This window comes from Lynx rufus, unplaced genomic scaffold, assembly GCF_022079265.1.
Source record: "Lynx rufus isolate CCGP_SWC_20201006 ecotype Redwood Valley unplaced genomic scaffold, mLynRuf1.p SCAF_7, whole genome shotgun sequence".
Lineage (NCBI taxonomy): Eukaryota > Metazoa > Chordata > Mammalia > Carnivora > Felidae > Lynx > Lynx rufus.
This window is the reverse complement of record NW_025814889.1, coordinates 82,284,789-82,307,241: the sequence shown is the minus strand read 5'-3', so window position 1 is coordinate 82,307,241 and position 22,453 is coordinate 82,284,789. Positions and strand designations below refer to the sequence as shown.

The 22,453-nt window shown below is 55.0% G+C and overlaps 1 protein-coding gene across 4 annotated transcripts; it reads left to right on the top strand.

The window, feature by feature from the left end:
• Positions 1 to 2,603: 2,603 nt before the first annotated feature.
• Positions 2,604 to 21,945, top strand: ITGA7 (integrin subunit alpha 7). 4 transcript variants are annotated; one of them, XM_047066565.1, is made up of 26 exons: positions 2,622 to 2,827; positions 7,073 to 7,200; positions 7,302 to 7,381; positions 8,528 to 8,783; positions 9,264 to 9,395; positions 9,691 to 9,810; positions 10,654 to 10,861; positions 10,990 to 11,183; positions 11,547 to 11,635; positions 11,764 to 11,891; positions 12,001 to 12,096; positions 12,253 to 12,314; positions 12,460 to 12,629; positions 13,054 to 13,203; positions 13,882 to 13,997; positions 14,561 to 14,753; positions 14,836 to 14,916; positions 15,023 to 15,102; positions 15,245 to 15,319; positions 15,463 to 15,565; positions 16,097 to 16,273; positions 16,452 to 16,583; positions 18,773 to 18,886; positions 19,116 to 19,214; positions 19,303 to 19,428; positions 21,486 to 21,945. In XM_047066565.1, exons 1-26 carry the CDS (start codon positions 2,622 to 2,624, stop codon positions 21,714 to 21,716), a joined length of 3,546 nt encoding a protein of 1,181 aa, XP_046922521.1. In that variant the 3' UTR covers positions 21,717 to 21,945. The 4 variants fall into 4 exon arrangements, with proteins under 4 accessions (XP_046922524.1, XP_046922521.1, XP_046922523.1 ...); XM_047066568.1 differs by lacking the exon at positions 9,264 to 9,395 and having other exon boundaries at positions 2,604 to 2,827; XM_047066567.1 differs by lacking the exon at positions 9,264 to 9,395 and having other exon boundaries at positions 12,478 to 12,629.
• The last annotated feature ends 508 nt before the right edge of the window (positions 21,946 to 22,453 follow it).

Sequence of the window (22,453 nt, the reverse complement as noted above, 5' to 3'; positions counted from 1 at the left end):
TCTACTGTCTGGGGCTCTGAGATAGAAAAGGGATGGAGAGGGCAGATCTTGGGGATAATAAAAGTAGGATCCTGGTGTCAACTTGCTGGCAGCACATGTATTTCCTTGATAGTACTTATTTATAGTGCTAGTCCCCTGGAAGGGATGTCCACAAGTGTAGTGTTGCAAAAAACAGAGGACCAAACCTTCAAATGTATGGTAACTTACCCAGGGCGAGGACTGTCTCAGGGCCAGCAGAGTGAAAGCCTACCTTTTTGTTTGTTTTTTAAAAGTATAATCTTGGACAAAGAAGTAAGAGAGACAAAGGGAGCATGGGGAAAAATTAGGTAGGACGCATTGGGGCTTTTAAGAAAGGGAAGAAGAGAAAATCTTTTCCCCCCCAAGGTTTCATTTTTAAGTAATTTCTCCACCCAACGTGGGGCTCGAACTTACAACCCTGAGATCAAGAGTCAAATGCTCTACAGACTGGGCCAGCCAGGTGCTCCATGAAAAGAGAAAATCTTTTTTTTAAATACATATTTTATTTATTTTTTTAACATTTATTTATTTTTGAGACAGAGCATGAACGGGGGAGGGTCAGAGAGAGAGGGAGACACAGAATCTGAAACAGGCTCCAGGCTCTGAGCAGTCAGCACAGAGCCTGACGTGGGGCTCGAACTCACATACTGCTAGATCGTGACCTGAGCTGAAGTCGGACGCTTAACCGACTGAGCCACCCAGGCGCCCCTAAATACATATTTTAAAAAGTGTATTCACTTTTGAGAGACAGAGAGGGAACAGGGGAGGGGCAGAGAGAGAGGGAGACACAATCCAAAGCAGGCTCCAGGCTCTGAGCTGTCAGCACAGAGGCCGAAGGGGAGTTGAAGGGGCTGGAACCCACAAACTGTGAGGTCATGACCTGAGCCTAAGTTGAATGCTTAACCCACTGAGCCACCCAGGCACCCCTGAGAAGAGAAAATCTCAAGAGTATGATACAGTTTGAGGGGCAGAGACAACATATAGATATTGAAAAATTGTCGAAGAAGGGTTCCAAGTGACAGAGACAAGAAGAGGGACAAAAAGAGTTTGAGATGAGACAAAACAAGATAGAGAGACAAGGGAAAGATGGACAGGTGGATATACAAAAGACCAACACCCAGTGAGAAGGGAGGTGGGAACAAGCTAGGTTCCAGTTGTCCCAAATTATTTCCTATCTCTCCTCCTGGCTCCGTTTCTGGATTGGAGTTATAAATAGCAGAGGGTTGGAAAATGTCCCCCTCCCTTTGCTTCTGTCTCAGCCTGGGGGAAAGGGAGAGGAAAAAGGACAGGCTTGCAGTTCCCTGTGGAGATCCTTGCAAAGCCCCACCCTGATCCTGCCTGGACCAGTCTGGAACTCTGCCCTCTCCAATGAAGACATCCTTTCCATCCCTCTCCCTCTTGGGTCCAATCTTTTTCATCTTTGCCCTTCTTTGACCCCCCACTCCCTTTTTGCTGCTTAATTTCCTCTTCTTGTATCAGCCTCAGTAATTTTCTTTTCTCCATTCCATTCCTTGTGAGTGTTTTCATTTTCTCCCTTCCTTCCTTCCTTCCTTCCTTCCTTCTTCTCTCTCTCTCCCTTTCTTCCTTTCTTCTCTTTCTTCTCTCTCTCTTTCTCTCTTGTAATCTTTCTGCCCAAGGTGGGGCTCCAACTCAGACTGGGAGATCAAGAGTCTCATGCTCTATGGACAGAGCCAGCCAAGCGCCCCCCCCCCCCGCCTTTATTAATCAAACTCTTGCCCTTCTTTCTCCATCTCTTTTCTCTTTCTGTTTTCTTTCTACCTGCTTCTTTTGCTCTCCTCTCCAGACCTGCTGAGTTTCTCTCTCTCCTCTTTCCTCTATCTTTTCCTCAATCTCCCTGAATGCTGACGTCGTGGCTAGCGTAGCCGTTGTCATTGCTGGGCGTTTCTGGGGGGGTGGGGGGTGGGATGGCATGGGGCGGGAAGCGGCGTGATTCAAAAAGCAATGAGGCGCTCTACTTGACCTTGGAGAGAAAGGAGCACCAAAGGACCACACAGGACCCTCCCCTTTCATCTCTCCGTCTGCATCTCTCTTCCCAGACTGCGTCACGCACTTCTCATCTCATACGTTCCTTTCTCTTTTTCGGTCCCTTTCTATCTGTACTTCTCTTCCCCCCCATTCCCAGGCGCCGCCCGCACCACTCGCGGGTTTGGGCTGGAGTGGGGGAAGGGCAGGAGCGCGCAGGCTGGGGCGGGGCCGAAAGCTGGGGTGGGGATCCCGCCGAGCCAGGCCCGTTCCTACCCGGAGTCGCCAGCCTGGGCATCCCTTTGCGGCGCAGCGAAGCCTCCACCTGCCGCGCGGGCGAGGGGCGGGGCCGAGGGCGGAGCCGGGGTGCGGGGCGGCGCCCCTGGGAGCGGAGGCGGGAGCTCGGGCTTACCCTTGGGCTGCGGCCGCTGCAGTTGCCCTGGAGGGGTGCTGGGGCGGCGGGGCGGCGGGGCGGCGGGAGAGGGGGGCGAGGCGAGAGATTGCGAGACCCCTGAAAGATCTGCGAGACGCGAGACCAGAGGCTCGCCGTGGGAGACCTGGAGCTTGGGGCGCGAGCGAGTTTTCCTGCGCTCGTGGGAAGCGCGCGCAAGGTTCGCCGCATGGCCGGGACTCCGGGCCGTGGTCCTCGGGGCCCCCCCGGGATTTGTTACCTTCTTGGCTCCCTGCTGGCCGGACTGCTCTGCCCGGGGGCTGTCGCCTTCAATCTGGACGTGATGGGCGCCCTGCGCAAGGAGGGCGAGCCGGGTAGCCTCTTCGGCTTCTCCGTGGCTCTGCACCGGCAGTTGCAGCCCCGACCCCAGAGCTGGTGAGTCACCGCACCCGCCCAGAATCCCCGTGCCCGAGCCACAGATTTCCCCCAACCCCCATCCCATCTCTCAGTCTTCCAACCCCACGACGACTCAGGCTGTCCACAGATACCCCACACTCCAACCTTGCCTCATCTGTCTTGGGTCTGGAGGCGTACCCTCAGGCTCTGAGACCCCGAGGGTCTTGCTTTGGGGATGAGTTGGGAGAGAGAGGTTCTTGTCTTGGCAGGGAACGATCTCCTTTTGTTTTCCCCCCAACTTGCATCCTTGCTCCAGTCCCAGGGTCTGTGACTCCCCTCCGTCAGAGCGCTGAATTTCCTCAGGAAGAGGGACTGAACGTCTTGTCTCTGCTTAGGGCAGGAGGAGAGGGAAAGGGCAGAGAGGTTGAAGACACCCTGGGAAGGATGGAGGGTTAGACTCCAGACATAAGTTCCTGTGAGAACATTGCCATGGGATGGAATTAAGACAGCAGGACACTGGAGACCAGGGGAGACCTGCCATTTATTTCTGTGGCTCAAGAATATGAGGCTGGGAGAGGACCTGGAAGGGTACAGGGCAGCCTGTACTAGGTGGTTTGATTATGGAGCAGAAAACAGAACCCCCAAAAGTTGTAGCAGCAGCAGCAGCAGCAGCAACAGCGACAGCGACAGCGACAGCGACTCAAGAAGGATGCTGGCCAGGCTCGTGCTCCCCTTCCTCCTCCTCAGGAAATTTCCAGGTCTAGGAATCCCAGTAGTGGGGGAAGGCAGGGAGGAGTGAGGGGCAGAGTACAATTCTAGTTATTTCCTATTCAGTTCAGGACTCATTGGGAGATGGACACATATGTGTGGGGCCTATGTCTGTCATGTTTCATATCCTATTGGCTCCAGCTACATGTATGATTTTAAGAAGAGAGACAAGAGGAAGAAAGCTTCCCACCCCCTCCTGCCAGGGGGCTTTTCTTTCCTAGGCCAGAGCCTAAGCCACACTAAGTGTCCATTACTGGGATCAATGCTGTCCACTGGGATTGTCTTCTCCTGGATAGTGTTTGCTTGGGGGCAGAGGGTAGGGACAGGAGCTCATTTCTCTTCCCCAGCTTGGGAAGGAGGAGCTAGCTCTAATCTTCTTCCATTATCCCTGTCATCAGGGAGCATGGTCAGTGGTCCCCCACCCTTTGGGAGAGATAGAAAGCAACTGACTTCATCTCTTCAGGCTTCTATCTGCTTCCTACCTCATCTTGTCTCTCCCTCCCTTCTTCCCCCATCGGCCAGAGTTCCAGGACTGGAGGCCTTTTTAGGACATGCTGAACTCTCTGAGCTATTTCCAGGCAAATTCTAAGTTATTTTTAATAGCTTGGTCTCTTGTCATTTCCCCCTCCTCTCTGAAGGTGGCCCCTTGACTCTGTCTCCCAGAGCCAAACTGGGGGCACTCCCAGAGGAGCCTGACTGTCTAACCCTGCTTTGGTTCCAGCAAGGGGTGCTCTGCTGCCTGGTAGCACGTGAGAGACCGGGTACCTTGCTCAGTCCCTAGCTTTTGAGTTTCAGTTTTCCTTCACCAGCACCCACCGATTGAAAGGCTTCACCCATTGTGATGTCTTTCAGTCTTGCCCCTGGATGAGACTTTGAAGTCTAACCTTCTTGGCTCTGTGGTTTCAGCCTCATTTATATCTTTCAGCTGTAAAGTGGAGTTCAACCGTAGGACTACCAGATAGAGTTTTTGTGGGGATTAAGAGTTCTTAGTATGTATAAAACCCTTAGAATAGCGCAAAGTCCACAGGGAATGCTGTGAAAGTGTTATTCCTGTTACTGTTATTCCTGTATCATGATCCACAGAGCTAGAGAATAGCTTTAGTGCCTTACTGCAAACCTGGATCCAAAGGCTTGGCCAGATCACCCCGGTTGAGTCAACTTTTGGGCCAAGCACCCCCCCTCTCCCCCCAGAGGGCCACCCAGTTTGAGAGAGTCAGAGAGGGCAGGCCTTGGGTCAGAGCCCTGGAGTGTGTGCAGAATTGAGAGGTGTGGTGGTAGTGGGCTACTCCTTTGCTTCTACTTGGCCAGGCTCCTGGGGAATCCCTCTGCCCCCAGCTGCCAAGGTGTTCTTGCTTTTGTCTGCAATGGGTACAGCTGTGGCTGAGAACCAGTGGTTGGGAGTCAGTGTCCAGAGACCTGGGGTGGTCGGGGACTGTGGGATGAAGCCAGAAAAGGGTGTGGCTGGGGCAGAGGTGGAGGGACTAGAGAGGCTGTGTGTGGGAACTCTTGTTCCCAGGTTGGGTGGGCTGGTCTGTTCTCCACCGAGAGTGAGGCTGGCCGCATGTATGTGCACAAGCCTTTCTTCCATATGGACCTCTTCCCTCCATCCTCCTCCCCACGTAGACCTCTAGGGGAGAAGTGAACACTAAACACTGATATTAGCTTCTTCTGGTTCTTAGCTATGTGTTGACCAGCTGAGGCACTGGGTGTCTCTGGGAGTCCACACAACGTGTGCGTTCAACAAATGCATCCACGTGCCTCCTATGGGGCAAGCGCAGAGATGAGTAAGATAGCCCCAGTCCTCCAAGACAGGGCCATCTCTGAGTTTGGTGATGGGGCGGGGGGTACTGCGGACTTGTTGGAAGGTTGGCCGTGTCATTTCCTTTTTTGTGCAGGGTACCCTCCCCTCCCCTTCCTCCTGTTCTTTCTCTGGAGTGGTCTCAGTGTTCTGGAGATGGCCCATCATTGGCTATGGTGGAAAAGGCATGGGTTTTGGAGTTAGGCAGATGTGGATTTGAATTCCAGCATCCTACTTAATGTATGTGAGTGAGTCTCCTCCTCTGAAAGACGAGAAAGGAACCCTCATATAGGATTGCTGTGATGCTTAAAAGAGAGAATGCATGTAACTTGCCCAGGGTGACAAATGTTCGTTCCTCATATCCTTGGCATCTAGCCTAGGGCCTTGCCCACAGTAGGTGCTGAAGAAATACTACTTCCTTGTCTCACCAGTGCCTGACACAAGGCTTGGCAGATGCTAAGTTCTCAATACATAGCTGTTGATGAATGCCGAATGCACGCTGTCTTCCTTGCCACTCCCTGCCCCCTCCTCACTCTGGACACTGGCTCTGACGCGGGATGACAGCTGCTAAGAGACTAGAGCTGTGGGAAGGGAGTGTGGCTCTGTGCCCTCCCCTCCCCCTCAGGACTGGCACAGTGCCCCATAGATGCCTGTCTGCAATATTGCCTGACACCACTTTGGGCCTCATCCCCAGCAAGGGAAATGGAGGAAGAATGTGGGAGAGAGGCCTCGAGGTTTCCCTGCTTCCACTTTTGAGTCTCTCCTTCTGTGAAGAGGGATTCTTGTAGTCAGCTGGGTGCCAGTCACCTCACCTTACCCCTTCCTTCACTCCTGGCCTGGGGTTCAGCCCCAGGGGACCCAGGCAGCCTTCATTCCCAGCACAGTCCTCCCCTGGGGAAAAAAACCTTGGCTGTGATCATGGAAAATTGTCCTGCCAAGAAAGTTGTAGCTGGGAAAGCGTCTGAGGGGGAGGTAGGAGAGAGGACAGGGTGGGGGCAGGGAGGGTGAGAGGAATGGGGAAAATCATGGATGTGGGGAGGAGGAGGAACAATGGGGAAGGGGATTCAGGACAGGGGCAGAAAATGGGGGTAGGGTTGGAGACAGAGGAGAAACTGGCCCCTACCTCCAGGCCAGCTGTCTGACGGAATCTGGGGTTGGCAGGGTTGCTGGGGGTGGGGTGGGGTCTTTGGTGGGCCCCGGATGAAGCATGGGGGAACGGGCCCATATCTAGCCTCTTGCTCAGCCTCTGAGGCTGCTCCCTGGGCCACCCTGTGGTACCAGTGTGGGCTCCTGTTGCTTCTGCTCTCAGCATTCTTGGCATTTCTGGGAGGGTTCTAACTGGACTGGGTTTGGGGAGGAGGGTAGAGCTTGGGGATGGGGCCAGGAAGTGGGTAGGGAAGGCCTGGTCAGGAACAGGTGCTGGGAACAGGCGGTTCTTTCAAACTAGCAGCTCTGGCCAGGCTGCTTTGTTTGGCACATGCGCACGTGTGTGTATCTACAGTGCATGTGGCCCCTCATCCAGATAGTATGTGCGTGTGTAATGTGATGATTGCATGGCCAAGTATATTAATTTGTCCTCGCCAGACTTGGGGAAACTGACTTCTGGCCCTACTCCTTAGTTCTCCACACTCGGCTTGGTTCTGAGGGGTCGGACCTGGGCAGCCCTGGGGAGGCACAGCGTTCTGTCTGCTAACTCCTGCTCCTGTCCCGTTGTGCAGGCTGCTGGTGGGTGCTCCGCAGGCCCTGGCTCTGCCTGGGCAGCAGGCGAATCGCACTGGAGGCCTCTTTGCTTGTCCCCTGAGCCTGGAAGAGACCGACTGCTACAGAGTGGACATCGACCGTGGAGGTGTGGTCCCTGTAGGGGTGGGGAGGGGGTGCAGCGCATGAAGGGGAGGAGAGGACTTGGCCTCCTCTTCCCTCTCCTTATTCCCAGTGTCCTGCCTCCAGCTGATGTGCAGAAAGAAAGCAAGGAGAACCAGTGGTTGGGAGTCAGTGTTCGGAGCCAGGGGCCTGGAGGCAAGATTGTCGTGAGTACCACTCCTTGTGACTGTATGCAAGGGTGGGGTGTGTGAGTGTGTATATGGTGTGCATGTGCACAGGTGTGTTTATAGAACACAGGCTGGCATGTAGTATGATGGCCTAATTCCCAGGACCTCAGGGAGATAGAAAAAAGGTATAAGACATGGTCTCTGTCCTTACTTTTATTTCATTTTATTTTTATTTTTAGAGAGAGAGAGTGAGTGTGAACCGGGGAGAGGGGCACAGGGAGAGAAAGAGAGAGAATCTTAAGTAGGCCAACTCAGGGCTCAAACCCATGACCCTGAGATCATGATTTGAGCCCAGATCAAGAGTTGGATGCTCAACTGACTGAGCCACCCAGGTACACCTGGTCCCTGTCCTTATAATTTAAAGCTATCTATCTATCTATCTATCTATCTATCTATCTATCCATTTGTCAAACTCTTACTGAGAACATTTTAAACATCAGGTGTTGTGCTAGCTACTAAGAGAGGAAACATAAAGACAAGGAAAAGCCTGGTCCATGGCGCAAAGAGCCTACCACATAGTTCTGGAGACGCTCCTTCTCTCTTTTTCTTTGCGTGTTTCTCTCTGTACCATCACTGACAGGCAGATGCACAATTAAGCCACTGTGGGGCAGAATATGGTTAATGTTAAGTGAGGGGTACGGTCACTGTGTGAAAGTCCAAAGGAGAGTGGACAGAAAAGACTCCTGCAGGTAGCAGAGATCTTAGGCAACCTTTCCAGAATGAGCAATGTGTCAGGAGCAGAGAGGGGAGGAAGTTCTTTGCAAAGTGGTGGCACTTACCAAAGTGTAGAGACAGGACCAGCTTGGCGTGCTGGGGACAGGCACATATGGCATGGTCAAAGAGGCAGAGTGCTGTGTGCTGGCTTAGTCGTACCTGCGGGTGCCCGGGCAGAATGTGGAACAAGGCTTCTTCCCTTCTGGGACAAGCGAGTGGGCACAAGTGGGATAGTTACGTATATATTGCCTACCACTGAGCTGAGTGGCGGTGCTCACATGATGTGTGTGTCTGTGTGCATGTGTGTGTGCTCACGAAACCGTGCCTGCCACACGTCTGCATGCGGGCTGCGTGGCTCTCGTGGGTCATTGGCCCACACAGTGGATGACCCCACATCCCTTCCTCCCACAGACCTGTGCACACCGGTATGAGGCACGGCAGCGAGTAGACCAGATCCTGGAGACCAGGGATGTGATCGGTCGTTGCTTTGTGCTAAGCCAAGACCTGGCCGTCCGTGATGAATTGGATGGCGGGGAATGGAAGTTCTGTGAGGGTCGCCCCCAAGGCCATGAACAATTTGGGTTCTGCCAGCAGGGCACAGCTGCCGCCTTCTCCCCTGACAGCCACTACCTCCTCTTTGGGGCCCCGGGAACCTATAACTGGAAGGGTGAGTCACTCCTTGGGGAGGGGAGAAGGGAACCAAAATGGCCTCTTACCTCAGAAATGGGATTGGGAGCAGCACGTGGCCGAGCATGCCCACACATTCACCACCACGTAGCCCTGGGGCACTGGCACATCTCCCACCCTCATCGTGCCAGCACACACACAAATGGGGGCGTCTCCTGTCCTTCGAATGGCCGAGTGTTCCTCACCACGCTGGCATGAACCCCCACGTGCACGGCTGGGCCTGCTCACTCCCCAACCTCATCACCCCCATCCCCGTGTCCGCACGTTGCCACTGGCCGAGCTGACACTTGGTGAGTGGGACAGCAAGTCTGTGGGGCCAGGAAGCTTGGGCTGGGGAAGGGGTAGAGACAGGGCTGCACGGGAGACCAGGGGAGTCCCCGTGTGCCTGTCTAACTGGCATCTGGCCTGAGAGGTGCTCCTAGCTCCCTGCCCCGGAGCACTAATGGGTCTGTCCTTGCAGGCACCGCCAGGGTGGAGCTCTGTGTGCAGGGCTCGGCGGACCTGGCGCACCTGGACGACGGGCCCTACGAGGCGGGGGGTGAGAAGGAGCAGGACCCCCGCCTCATCCCGGTCCCTGCCAACAGCTACTTTGGTAGGGACCCCTCCCTGGCCCAGAGCTGCTCTAACCCTCTGCTCCTCTCTCTTGTCATCCCTCTCCATGCTCCCATCCTTCTGTGTCTTTGTCTCTGGCTTTCACCCTGTCTCTCTCTGTCTTTCTGTTTCTGATTCTTATCTCTCTGGCCTCTTTGTCTCTCTCATATTCTTTCTCCACCTCTTCCTCTTGTACCTCCTTCTTCTTGCCTTTATGTCTGACTCTGTCTCCCCACTCTGTGGCCCCTCCTCTGGATGTCCCTTCCCTGGTGTCTCCCCCTACCTGCCCCCCGCAGGGTTGCTCTTTGTGACCAACATTGATAGCTCAGACCCTGACCAGCTGGTGTATAAAACTTTGGACCCCGCTGACCGGCTCCCAGGACCAGCCGGAGACTTGGCCCTGAATAGCTACTTAGGTTTGTAAGCTTCCCTGGGCCCTGGGGGCTTGGCCTGGCCTCCCCTCCTCTCCTGCCCTGCCCTCACCAACATACACCCAGGGAAATCCATGTTGGGCCCAAATTTCAGAGAAGAGCTGGGCGCGGTGACCAGGCCTGAGAAGATGCCCCCAGGGGGATGGCCTAGGGGGATGTGACCTGGGGTCTCCATGGAGGAAGAACCAGGTGGGCTGAGACCGTACTGGGAAAGAAGGAGGGTGGAGCTTTAGTGGGACTTTCTCTGAAGGGCGGACGGTGGGCACATGCCCGAGAAAGCCCTAGCCTTGTTGGTAAGTCCCTCTCCTTGTCTCAACTGCATCCCTCTGCAGAGGGGGAGGAAATGAGGCCTGGGAGATGTTTGGGTGAACCAAGTTCTTTCCCACTCCCCTTTGGCTCTGTCCACATGAAGACTTCCTCTCCCTGTGAGTGCATTGGGAGTGGGGGCAAAGAAGGTGCATTGGATGGGACTGGGGCCACCTGGGTGTGCAGAGGGGAGACGTTCCCTGGGAACTTTATGCGTGGTGCCCTGCTCAGCTCCTGCCCAGCTGGCTGGCCTTCCTAGTCATTGCCTTTGTCTTTCCTCCCCAGTCCCCAAGGCTGATCTCATCGCACTTCTTGTGCCAAACTCCAGCCTCTGGGTGTGGGAGGGCTTCCAGGGCTCTGGAGGGGGAGGTAGAGCAGTCTGGCTGTGGTGCTGATAACTTGGAGGGCACCTCTACCTTTTGGCTCCGGACCTGTGAGGAGGGGGCAAAGTGGGGGGAGCTTGGACACACCCTGGCTCCTAAATCTTTTGGGGAGTGCTCACTGGTAAGCCGCCCCACCCAGGTTTCTCCATCGACTCGGGGAAGGGTCTGGTGCGTGCAGAAGAGCTGAGCTTTGTGGCAGGGGCCCCCCGTGCCAACCACAAGGGTGCTGTGGTCATTCTGCGCAAAGACAGTGCCAGTCGCCTGGTGCCCGAAGTTATGCTGTCTGGGGAGCGCCTGACCTCCGGCTTTGGCTACTCACTGGCTGTGGCCGATCTCAATAATGATGGGTAAGAGTGGGCACAGGGGAGTGCAGCCTGGGGGAGGCTGGGTCTAGGAGGTCTCAGGGGCCTCTGGCATCTGTCTGACTCCCCTGGCTGGGGAGGGAGCCACACTGACTATTTCCCTCTCTCCATAGCTGGGCAGACCTGGTAGTGGGTGCCCCCTACTTCTTTGAGCGCCAAGAAGAGCTGGGGGGTGCCGTGTATGTGTACATGAACCAGGGGGGTCACTGGGCTGGGGTCTCCCCTCTCCGGCTCTGTGGCTCTCCTGACTCCATGTTCGGGATCAGCCTGGCTGTCTTGGGGGACCTCAACCAAGACGGCTTTGCAGGTGTGATTGGGAACTGGAAAGCCTCAGGGGTGGGAGGGGGCAGGAGCAGGGATGGGGAAGTGCCTCAGAGGTCAAGGGGGAGGCCTTCTGAGGGCTCTGAGAGAGAAACAACCTGGGCTCACATCTGAGCTTTATCATTTTACCAGCTTTGGGACATTGGGCAAGTAACCTTTCTGATAGTCATATCTGCAGAGAGTAGCTAAGAGGCTTAAAGATGATGTGTGTAAGGTGCCTGGGACTTAGTAGCCTCTCAATAAAATAGAAAGCATGTTATATGGAACTGAGTGATTGAGGGAAAGTTGGGGCCTGGACCCCATCTTCCTGCCCCGCCCCAGTCTGATTACCTTTCTCCCACACCCACAGATATCGCTGTGGGGGCTCCCTTTGATGGGGATGGGAAAGTCTTTATCTACCATGGGAGCAGCCTGGGGGTTGTCATCAAACCTTCCCAGGTAAGAGGGGGTCGTTGGGATGAGGTGTGGGGGTAATGGGTGTGGGGGAAATAAAGGGGGCACAACAGCAGAGGGCAGGGGGCAGGCTGGGGGTGATGCTGGTGGGGAGCTGAGGTCTGGTCCTGCAGGTGCTGGAGGGTGAGGCCGTGGGCATAAAGAGCTTTGGCTACTCCCTGTCCGGTGGCCTGGATGTGGATGGGAATCATTACCCAGACCTACTGGTTGGCTCCTTGGCTGACACTGCTGTGCTCTTCAGGTGATCAGCCCCCTCCTCTGCCTTTGCCTCTCCCTCCTTAAGGCCAGCTCTTCTCTTTCCCTGCCTCATAGTCTCATGTTTCTTGTGCTCTCAACTCCTCATTCCACAGGGCCAGACCCGTCCTTCATGTGTCCCATGAGGTCTTCATTGCTCCCCGAGCCATTGATCTAGAACAGCCTAACTGTGCTGCTGGCCACTCAGTCTGGTGAGGTGGGATCCAAGGGGAGGCAGGGAAAATTCAGGGTCCATTTTCCCCTTTTCTTCCTCTGCCCAGCGTGGGGCTGGGGACTGGGGCTGCGACAGGAGTGAGGTGTTGGCCCATTGGTCTTGCCTGGCTCAGGAGCTACCCTTGCCCCCACAGTGTGGACTTGCGGGTCTGTTTCAGCTACATTGCAACCCCCAGCAGCTACAGCCCTATTGTGGGTGAGTGAGGTTCCCCTCCCATTTTCCACCCTTTGGGTTTCAGGGTGGGTCACTCTGAGGTGGAGAGAAAGGCATCTCAGAGATAGGGTCAGATTAGAGCAGTTCTCCAGCTCACTGGCTCCCCTCCTCTCCCCACACGCCATAGCCCTGGATTATGTGTTAGATGGGGACACAGACCGAAGGCTCCGGGGCCAGGTCCCCCGTGTGACCTTCCTGAGCCGTGGCCCAGATGACCCCAAGCACCAGGCCTCAGGCACCGTGTGGCTGAAGCACCAGCATGACCGAGTCTGTGGAGACACCATGTTCCAGCTACAGGTGGACACTGACCCCTTGGCCTCTGAGAGTCATTGTCATTGCATGGTCTCTTTTTGTTGACTCCTCTTAGCTTCTTCCCAAACATGCTTACACCTCATTTTCTGATCTCCACTTTTGGGAAGCCTCCCTTATAGGCTGACCTTCTCCTCGCCAGCTGCCTTCTTGTGTCTTCCGCCTTCCATGTCCAGAGTACAAGTTCTGTCCTCCCTGGAGATGGAGATGGCAGGTTCCCCTGTCACACATGGTCCTCAAAGCCCTAGATCCTGGGCTCTTCCCTTTTCCATCCCAGTCGCTTTCCCTCCCCTTTGTTCTGGTCTTCACCTCTCTCCTTCACCTCCCTAATCTTCTTGCCAGGTTTCAAAATCTGTCCTAGATCTGGTTGGGGCCTGAAGATTGTATCCTTGTCCATCTTTCCTCTTCACAGGAGAATGTCAAAGACAAGCTTCGGGCCATTGTGGTGACCCTGTCCTACAGTCTCCAGACCCCACGGCTCCGGCGACAGGCTCCTGGCCAGGGTCTGCCCCCAGTGGCCCCCATCCTCAATGCCCACCAGCCCAGCACCCAGAGGGCAGAGGTGAGCCATGGGTTCTGGTTTAGCTTCAGGAGAAGGGGCTAGGAGAAGCAGTGATCATTGTCCCTCCCAGTGACATGCATTTGTAGCTTTCAAAACTCTTTTATGTGCTACCTCAGCAGTTCCTCAGATCTCTAGGTGCTGTGACAAGTAGACCCCCAAATGGAAAATGGCCCAAGTGATCATGTGTTCGTAGTCAGAGGGGACACTAATCCTCCATCCCATGCATTCATTCAGGGGCCTGGGCTCATAGGGATCTGCCATCTTCAGATGTGGCCTCCAAGGTCCTTAGGTAGCCTCTCTCCTTATCACCTGGAAGGAAGAACATGAAGCCCCTTGTATGGCCCTCCTGGCCAGTTTGGAAGGGATGCTCTTCACTTCTCTTCATGTTCTAAATCTGGAACTCAGTTACATGCAAGGGAGGCTAGGGAAGTGTGGCCTCGCTGTGGACTTACCTGCTGGCCTCTACCTTGTCATCATCACATGCTTGTTTTACTGAAAAGGACACAGCACAGGGTGGTCAGTGACCAGCTCAATATCACACAGCTAGTAAGCAGCAGATCTGAGAGTTGAACCCAGGTTGCTTAATCTTGTGATACTCTACCCCACTGTATGCCTTAGTGACACATTCATCCCCTGCCTCACACCTGCGAATCACCCTCTCCTCAAATCTCTCCTTAGATCCACTTCCTGAAACAAGGTTGTGGTGAAGACAAGATCTGTCAGAGCAACCTGCAGCTGGTTCATGCTCGCTTCTGTGCCCGGGTCAGCGACACGGAGTTCCAACCTCTGCCCATGTGAGGAGGAGTGAGGGGTCAGGTGGGGTGGGAAGGCGAGAATTCAAGGAAGAGAAGGAAGCCCCCTCCGGAGGGCCAGGCCGAGGCTGGGGAGGATCTGTGATAATTCAGAAGATGAGGATCAGTGATGGGGCCATAGGGGCTCTCCTGGCGAAGAATAACAAGCCTTCACGATATATGATAGTATATGTATGTGAATGTATATGATAATATAAAGTTTACATACAGCTCACTGTTTAGTCTTCCCAACCCGGTGAGGTAGGAATTATTATTAGTCCCTTTATAGATAGAGAATGGGGGCCTTGAGAGGTTAAGTCACTTCCCCCAGGTGGGTAAGTAAGGGAGCTCGGACCGGAAGGGAGGTCTCCTGACTCCTAGTCTGATTCTCTGGAGTGTGGAAAGACCTGAGGTTTGGACTGGTGTGGAGGCCAATGTGAGGGAGCTGGTGGGAGGAGAGACTCAGGGGGTAGAAGCAGGCAGCGTGCACTGGGCGAGGAGGAGGCAGGAGTGGGAGAGGCAGAGGGAGGTGTTCAGATTTAGAGTGAATGGGATCTGACCTCCAGGGATGCAGATGGGACAACAGCCCTGTTTGCCCTGAGTGGGCAGCCAGTCATTGGCCTGGAGCTGACGGTCACCAACCTGCCCTCGGATCCAGCCCAGCCCCAGGCTGATGGGGATGATGCTCATGAAGCCCAGCTTCTGGTCACCCTCCCTGCCTCCCTGCACTACTCAGGAGTCCGAGCCCTGGACCCTGCGGTGAGGACCTGCAGCGGGGTGGGGGTGGGGTCTTGGGGGCTCCAGTAACCCAAACTAACCTCTTCTTCCCTCCCCACTGCAGGAGAAGCCGCTCTGCCTGTCCAACGAGAATGCCTCCCATGTCGAGTGTGAGCTGGGGAACCCCATGAAGAGAGGTGCCCAGGTGAGCATGTCAGCCCTTATCTCTGTTGGAGTGCCCGTCTAAGCCCAGACCCCTTCTCCCGCCCTTAGCCTTCCCTGACCCTAATCTTTCTCCACTCTTGGTCTAGGTCACCTTCTACCTCATCCTTAGCACCTCAGGGATCACTATTGAGACCACAGAGCTGGAAGTGGAGCTGCTGTTGGCCACGTAAGCCTGGTGGGGCCAGGGTGTGGTGAGGGTGGGGGCAGCTTGGTTGATGTCCACCTGGGTGGGGCTCTGCTGTCTTCATCTGAGCCCTTGGGGTGGTACCTGTGCCCCCTGCCCATGCCTGCTCCTGCTCATATGCCAGGATCAGTGAGCAGGAGCTTCATCCGGTCTCTGCCCGAGCACGTGTCTTCATTGAGCTGCCGCTGTCCATCACGGGGTAAGCTCCGACCAAATGGGCATATCTGCTGGAAGGGGGGACGCATTGCTACTCCTGAGCCCTGGCCCGGGCTCTGCCTACTGACCCTCCAATCAGCCAGGCCCCAGGCTTCCTCAGCCCCCGTTTTGACCCTTCTGCGCCAGGGTGGCCATTCCCCAGCAGCTCTTCTTCTCTGGTGTCGTGCGGGGCGAGAGCGCCATGCGGTCTGAGCGGGATATAGGCAGCAAGGTCAAGTATGAGGTCACGGTGAGTGTCCTGGTAAGGCCCCTCCTTTTTTGGCACGTAGAGAGGCTGAGATATGTCCCAAGAGCTGTGGTTCTTCTACCCTATGGCGGCATGATGGTTCAGCAAGGGCCTCCCCTTGCTCCTGGACCTTGGTTGTGGGCAGGTGTTTGTGTTGGGGCCTCAGTTGACCATTTGCTGGTCATGTCTGTATGGACATCTCACCTACTGGTCTGGGTAGGCCATGAGGGTCCAGGGAAGCTTTTCTGCCAGGGCCATTAGCTGGGGGATAGGGACAGAGGGGGAGGGATGATGTTTCTCTTTAGAACTCTGCCCTTGCTTGACTGGGGCCTCCCACCCTTGCAGTGACATCTCCAGGTCTTCCTGGTTTGGAGTGGGCAGAGAATGATGCTTGGTGGGGTCTAGGATCCCGAGTCTTTGTTGAAATTCTGCTTCCTGAGGCCTTCCCCTCAGCCCTTGTCTCCTCTATCTCTGCAGATTTAGAGCCTGTTCAAAAACCAAGCTCCCTCCCTTCATATTTATTTGTGCCCACAGGTCTCCAACCAAGGCCAGTCGCTTAACACCCTGGGCTCTGCCTTCCTCAACATCATGTGGCCCCATGAGATTGCCAACGGAAAGTGGCTGCTGTACCCCATGCGGGTGGAGCTGGAGGGCGGGCAAGGGCCTGGGCAGAAGGGGCTCTGTTCCCCGAGGCCCAACATCCTCCAACTGGTGAGGCTTAGGCAGGGTGGTCGGGGCCACTGAAACAGGGTGGGGGTGGTTAGACTTTGGGGATGTCGTGGGGTTGGGAAGCCGGAGGGAGGGCCAGGAAGAAGGCAGTGGGGGAGGAGAGGCCACCTCAGGATTGCTGCTTGGAGGGATGCTCACTGCCTCCACTCCCTGCATCCAGGACGTGGACAGCAGGGACAGGAGGCGGAGGGAGCTGGAGCAGCCGGAGCAGCAGGAACATCCCGAGCAGCCAGAGCCCAGCACATCCTGGTGGCCAGTGTCCTCTGCCGAGAAGAAGAAAAACATCACCCTGGTGAGGGCAGGGCAGACATGGTACAGTCGGAATGAAGGGTAGGGGTGTTGGTGCTGTGACGGGATGCTGGGGGACATGGAGCTTTAGGGGGTGGCTGTCTGCGAGGCTGCCCTGTTGAAAGGTGTGATGGCCAGACACTTGGACAGAGTTGACAAGACAGGTTACGTCACAGCTGCTGACATCACAGGTCCCCTATGGCCACCAAGTACTCAGTCCAGAGCAGGGCACTTGACCTACAGCCAGTTAGCCGCACAATCAATTCCTTGTTTTACATAGTTTGGTTCTTTAAGTAGATATATTGAGCCGATGAGCACGCGCTCTGTGCTCGACCCTTGTAGGATGGTGCTGGCAGTGAGAGTGTGGAGGGGCAGACTAGGGGGGTGGTGGTGGGGGCAGACTATGGCCTGGTTGCAAGGAGGTGAATCCCAGCTATGGAGGAGTGGGCAGTAGAAGGAGTCAAAGACACAGTTTGCAGGGGGATCTTAAACAGTTGGGCCAGCTCTGGTGTCATCTGTCTGGGAGGGAGCTCCACCAGAGCACCTGTTTCTTGTGGGGGCCCTCAGCCTCCCTGCTCCACTAGAGCATAGCAGGAGCATGGCAGGAGGCAAGATGAAGGCACGTGCGGGTAGTCCGAACTTGAAAAACAGCAGACTCCCTGTTATGTGTGTTGTCCTGCTTTTTCTACATGACTAATTTCCCTTGAAAGGCCTCCCTTTTTAATAAGAACTTGAAATCTATTCTTTTGCTGAAGATTGCTTTTAGAGGGGGGCGCCTGGGAGGCTCAGTTGATTAAGTGTCATTGATTTCGGCTCAGGTCATGATCTTATGGTTCACGGGTTTGAGCCCCACATCAGGCCTGCTTGGGATTCTCTCTTTCTCTTTCTCTGCCTCTCCCCTATTCTCTCTCTCTGTCTCTCTCTCCCCGCACCCTTTCTCAAAGTAAAGAAATAAACTTAAAGACTTTAAAATTGCTTTTAGACAAACCGATCAAGGATTCTTGAATTGCTCAAAAGTGGCAAAATAAAAGACCATGCAAAGAATTCGAATGCTTTCAAAGCCATTCTTCTGTACGTGAAGTGTGGTGACTATAACACAAATTTTAGGCAATTGGATCATCAGGTGGGATTGGGCCAAGTGAACTTAGGTCTGACCTGGAAGGAGCAGGGCTTAAGTCCCCTGTCCCACAGCAGCTCCTGGGACAGCCTCCTCCTCCTTCTGTGCGTTTGGGCTTAGTGTAGGCATGTGGCTTTGCCCACCATGGACCTGGGTTCAAATATCTGTTCCAACACTTACCAGCTTTGCTAGCTGTGCAACTTGAGGCAGGTCACCAGGCCTTTTTTTTTTTTTTTAAGATTTTATTATTATTATTATTATTTTAATGTTTATTTCTTTCTGAGACAGAGAGAGACAGAGCATGAGTGGGGGAAGGGCAGAGAGAGAGGGAGACACAGAATCAGAAGCAGGCTCCAGGCTCTGAGCTGTCAGCACAGAGCCCGACGTGGGGCTTAAACTCACAAACCATGAGATCATGACCTGAGCTGAAGTCGGTCGCTCAACCGACTGAGCCACCCAGGCGCCCCAACATTTTATTTTTAAGTAATATCCAAGCTCAGTGTGAGGCTCAAACCCACAACCCTGAGATCAAGAGTTGCATGCTCCACTGACTGAGCCAGCCAGGAGTCCTGCACCTGGCCTCTTTGAACTTTAATTCCCTAGTTTGGAAAATGGGGATGATAATAATATGCACCTTGCAGGACAGTTGGAAGCTTTAATAAGTACCTTGCAGGTAAGTGGTGCTCAGTAAAGGGAGCCATTGTTATATAACATAAGCATTCATTGGGGAAGTTACTCTGCCGCTGATGTCAAGTAAGAGACCCCCTCCCTGCTCTCCACGTATTTCAAGGCCAGATAGACCAGATTTGGGGTAGGCTGCTCTTTTGGACCGTGGGGTTAGTTTGGGAAGACTTCCTGGAGAAGGTGAGTTTGAGGTCGGGTAAGGAAAATGGGAGAGACATGAGTGAGGAACAAGGGGAAAAGGGGGTCCAAGGTGTCGGAGCTCATGGAGGGATGGAGTGTAGGCACTGGGCAGACTCTGTCTGTGTGAACACATGTGTGAGGGTGTTGGGCCCTCCGTATGCTCAGAGGGCTGGGGCCAAGTGGCTCAGAGCCCTGCCTGTCCTTGTCCCTAGGACTGTGTCCGGGGCACTGCCAACTGTGTGGTGTTCAGCTGCCCTCTATATAGCTTTGACCGAGCTGCTGTGCTGCACGTCTGGGGCCGCCTCTGGAACAGCACCTTCTTGGAGGTAAGAGCCCTGTGGGGGTGCCGGACTGGTGTCTTCTTCCCCAGCAGTCTGTCTGGGACTCACCGCTGCTTCTGCCTTCTCCCGAAATACAGCACACTCTTAACCCAAGACAGACAGAAATACCCTCTGGGTTGGGGACCCTTCCATTTACAAATTCAGGAGCTGGGGGGGAGGGGAGATGGGGGGCATGGGGCATTCAGGAGGAGGCTGTCCTTCTCTGCTCCCTTAGGAGTACTCAGCTGTGAAGTCCCTGGAAGTGATTGTGCGAGCGAACATCACTGTGAAGTCTTCTATCAAGAACTTGCTGCTCAGAGACGCCTCCACAGTGGTGAGCTGCAGGCCTGGGGATGTTGGGGTGAGGAAGCTCTTCTTTCCCTTTGTGCCAGCTCTTATTCTCTTAACCCCTCATTCCCCAGATCCCAGTGATGGTTTACCTGGACCCTGTGGCTGTGGTGGCAGAAGGAGTCCCCTGGTGGGTCATCCTCCTGGCTGTACTGGCCGGGCTTCTGGTGCTGGCGCTGCTGGTGCTGCTCATGTGGAAGGTGAGGCTCGGGGAGGTGGGGCCGGGGGTCTTCCCTGCCAGGCAGGTGGCCTTTCATGCTGTGGTTCTCCTTCCCAGCCACACTCTCATTTGTTCAGCCAGCCTGCGCTCAACACTTGTATGTCCCAGGGACTCTCTCAGGCTTTGGACATCTCAGAGAGAAGTCAGATGCAGATCTTGGCCTCAAGGATTTGAGAGTCAGTCTAGTGGGGGAGGTGAGCCTGTAGTTAAGGACAAGGCAGAAGGCGCTAAGGCAAGACAGTGCAGTGGGAGTTCAGAGGTGAGAGAGCTCGAGAGCAGTTGGCTTAGAAGAAGGTGCGGTTGTAGGATGTGGATGTGGGGGATGAGGTGGGTGGGATCAAGGGAGGCAAAGTCATAGAGGCAGGGAAGTGTGGTCTGATCTCACTGGAGCCTGGCAGGTAAGGCCGAGAAGGGAACTGTGACACAGAAGGCACAGCAGGTGACACTTACCTCCAGGGACTACCTCCAGGACTGAGCTCGGAGCCTCTACATACCAGGCTCTATCTGGAACTGTCTTCGTACATAGTATAGATGGAATCACATTTGTGTCTGGGGTTCCATGTAAAAGCATGCACATGCACATGTCAGTACACGGAATCACATCCACCATCAGTGGTCATACCCTGAACCACATGCCACAATGGGGCTCTGGGGAACCATGCATGTTCTTGGGGCCCCATGGGGGACTGGCCCTAGTCCAGCCTCCTCCCTGGACCAGTTGCTGACCAAGCACACTGTTGGGCAAATGTGAGTCATCAGTGGACCAGACCTCTGGATTAGCATCCAAACTGTTGGGAGCCTGGCCAGTCTTGGAGATGGATACCTTCATGAAACTGGCACCAGACTCCCTGCTCCCTGCTTTCATGGGAGGGGGACAGAGCAGAGATAAGGGCCTCCATCCTTCTTGAGTCTTCCCATCCTCCACCTCTTTTGCTCCCTTCCCCCCCTTGACATCCCAGTGTGGCTTCTTCCATCGGAGCAGCCAGAGCTCGTCTTTTCCCACCAACTATCACCGGGCCCGTCTGGCTGTGCAGCCCTCGGCCGTGGAAGCTGGGGGCCCAGGGACTGCGGGGTAATTGTGTGTGTGCATGTGTGTGCGTGTGCGCGTGTGCGTGTGTGTGTGCGCGCACGTGTGTGTGTGTGTGTGTGTGTGTATGTGTGTGTAACTGTGAGTAGAGCCCCCGGCATTCAGGGGACCAAGAATGTGCAGGGTGAAGAACTGAGATTGCATGAGGGTGGTGTGAGTTCTAGGAACTGGGGTGGGCGGTTATCATAAGGGTGAGATTATAAGGGTGAGTATACATAGCCTGAGGCATGCGCAGAGGGGTGGGTGGGCTCCCAGCATATGAGCATGTGGGAGTGCAGGAAGGTTCGTGCATGGCTTTTCTGTGGGCGTGGGCGTGCAGAGACCAACGTGCAAGGACATGCCGTGCAGTTGGAGCATGTAGGAGTCTCAGGCAGTCCTGAGTGTGAATGTGCAAGGGACACATTTCCACTTTTGTGTGTAAGGGCCAGCATGTTCACGATGTAGGAAGGGGCTAGGCCACCATATTCATGGATGAGAGGGCCCTGCCCTGAGGAAGACGCCATTTGAGTACTTGGGCTGTGTGCATCTGAGGCTCGAGAGGAGTCATTCCAAGTATGCAGGGGTCTAGGGAGCGATGTTTTGCCTCAGATCTCATTTATGTCCTGGGGCATGCTATTGGGTCTCTTAAAAAGTTTGGGTGGGGTCAGCGGTCCTGACGTTCCATCTTCAACTCCCTCTTCCAGGAGCCAAGGGATATGTCCTTGGTCTTGCACCCTTGGCCCCTCCTGGTCTTTCTCTTTCTGTGAGTGAGGACCTGGGGACCCCGCACTGACTGTGGCACCTGCAGGGGCCGCGCACTGCACTGGATGCTGTCCAACGCAACCCCTTTCAGCCGTAGTTGGTACTTTCTGTCCCAGTGATGGTGGAGGCGAGGCTCTGTGCTGTGCTGATATCTGCTCCAGGGACCTCAGCCCTGCACACTCCTCACATTGGGCCTGGTGTCCTTACAGATGGGATTCTTCAAGCGGGCACAGTACCCCGAGGCCACCGTGCCCCAGTACCACGCGGTGAAGATCCCGCGGGAAGACCGACAGCAGTTCAAAGAGGAGAAGACGGGCACCATCCTGAGGAACAACTGGGGCAGCCCCCGGCGGGAGGGCCCCGATGCACACCCCATCCTGGCTGCGGATGGGCACCCTGAGCCAGGCTCAGAGGGGCATCCCGTGTCAGGCACCGCCTAGCTGCTTCCGTCCCAGCCTGGCCTGTGGGTCCCCTCCACCCTTTCCCCAGATATGGCTCCTTGGGATGAAGAGGGTAGAGTGGGTTGCTGGAGTCCCATCAGGATGTGACAGGATCTGTTTCCTCAGGGGCGTAGATGTCTCCCCCCACCCCCTACAAGGAGCACCTCCCAGAACTTCCCCTTAGAACACACTTCCCCTTAGAACACTGTGAGATGAGGGCAGATCAAGAATGGGGTTGTGGGGGTCCGGGGAGAAGGGCAGTGAGGTCCTGATGCAAAAGTGGGAGAGGGGACCCTAATCCCTCCTTCTCCCATTCACCTTGTTTAATAGGACCCCAAGGACCTGTCCCCCTGAAAGTGCCTTAAACCCAGAGGGTTGGGGAGGAGGTTGTGTTGCCGACTCAGGGGTTCTTCTCTCCCCAGTTTCCTCTCTCCTCTGACCTTAGTTTGCTGCATCAATCTAGTGGATTTTATCTATTTATTAAACAATATTTGAGGACAAAACCTCTGACTTCTTTGCTGAGTCCTGCTCCCCCTTGTCCAGGATCTCCAGGGTAAGATTGCTTCTCTCTGCACCCCCCACTCCAGCTCCAGACAAAGCTGGTAGTGGGAGGGAGGGTTGGGGGGCCGGCGGGGTGCATGTATCATGACTTTTGTGACCAGTCCCTGGAGGTACGTGCTTCAGACAGAGAGGAGGGGGAGCTCTACTGTGGGAACAAAGGAAAGGGACAGGGAACT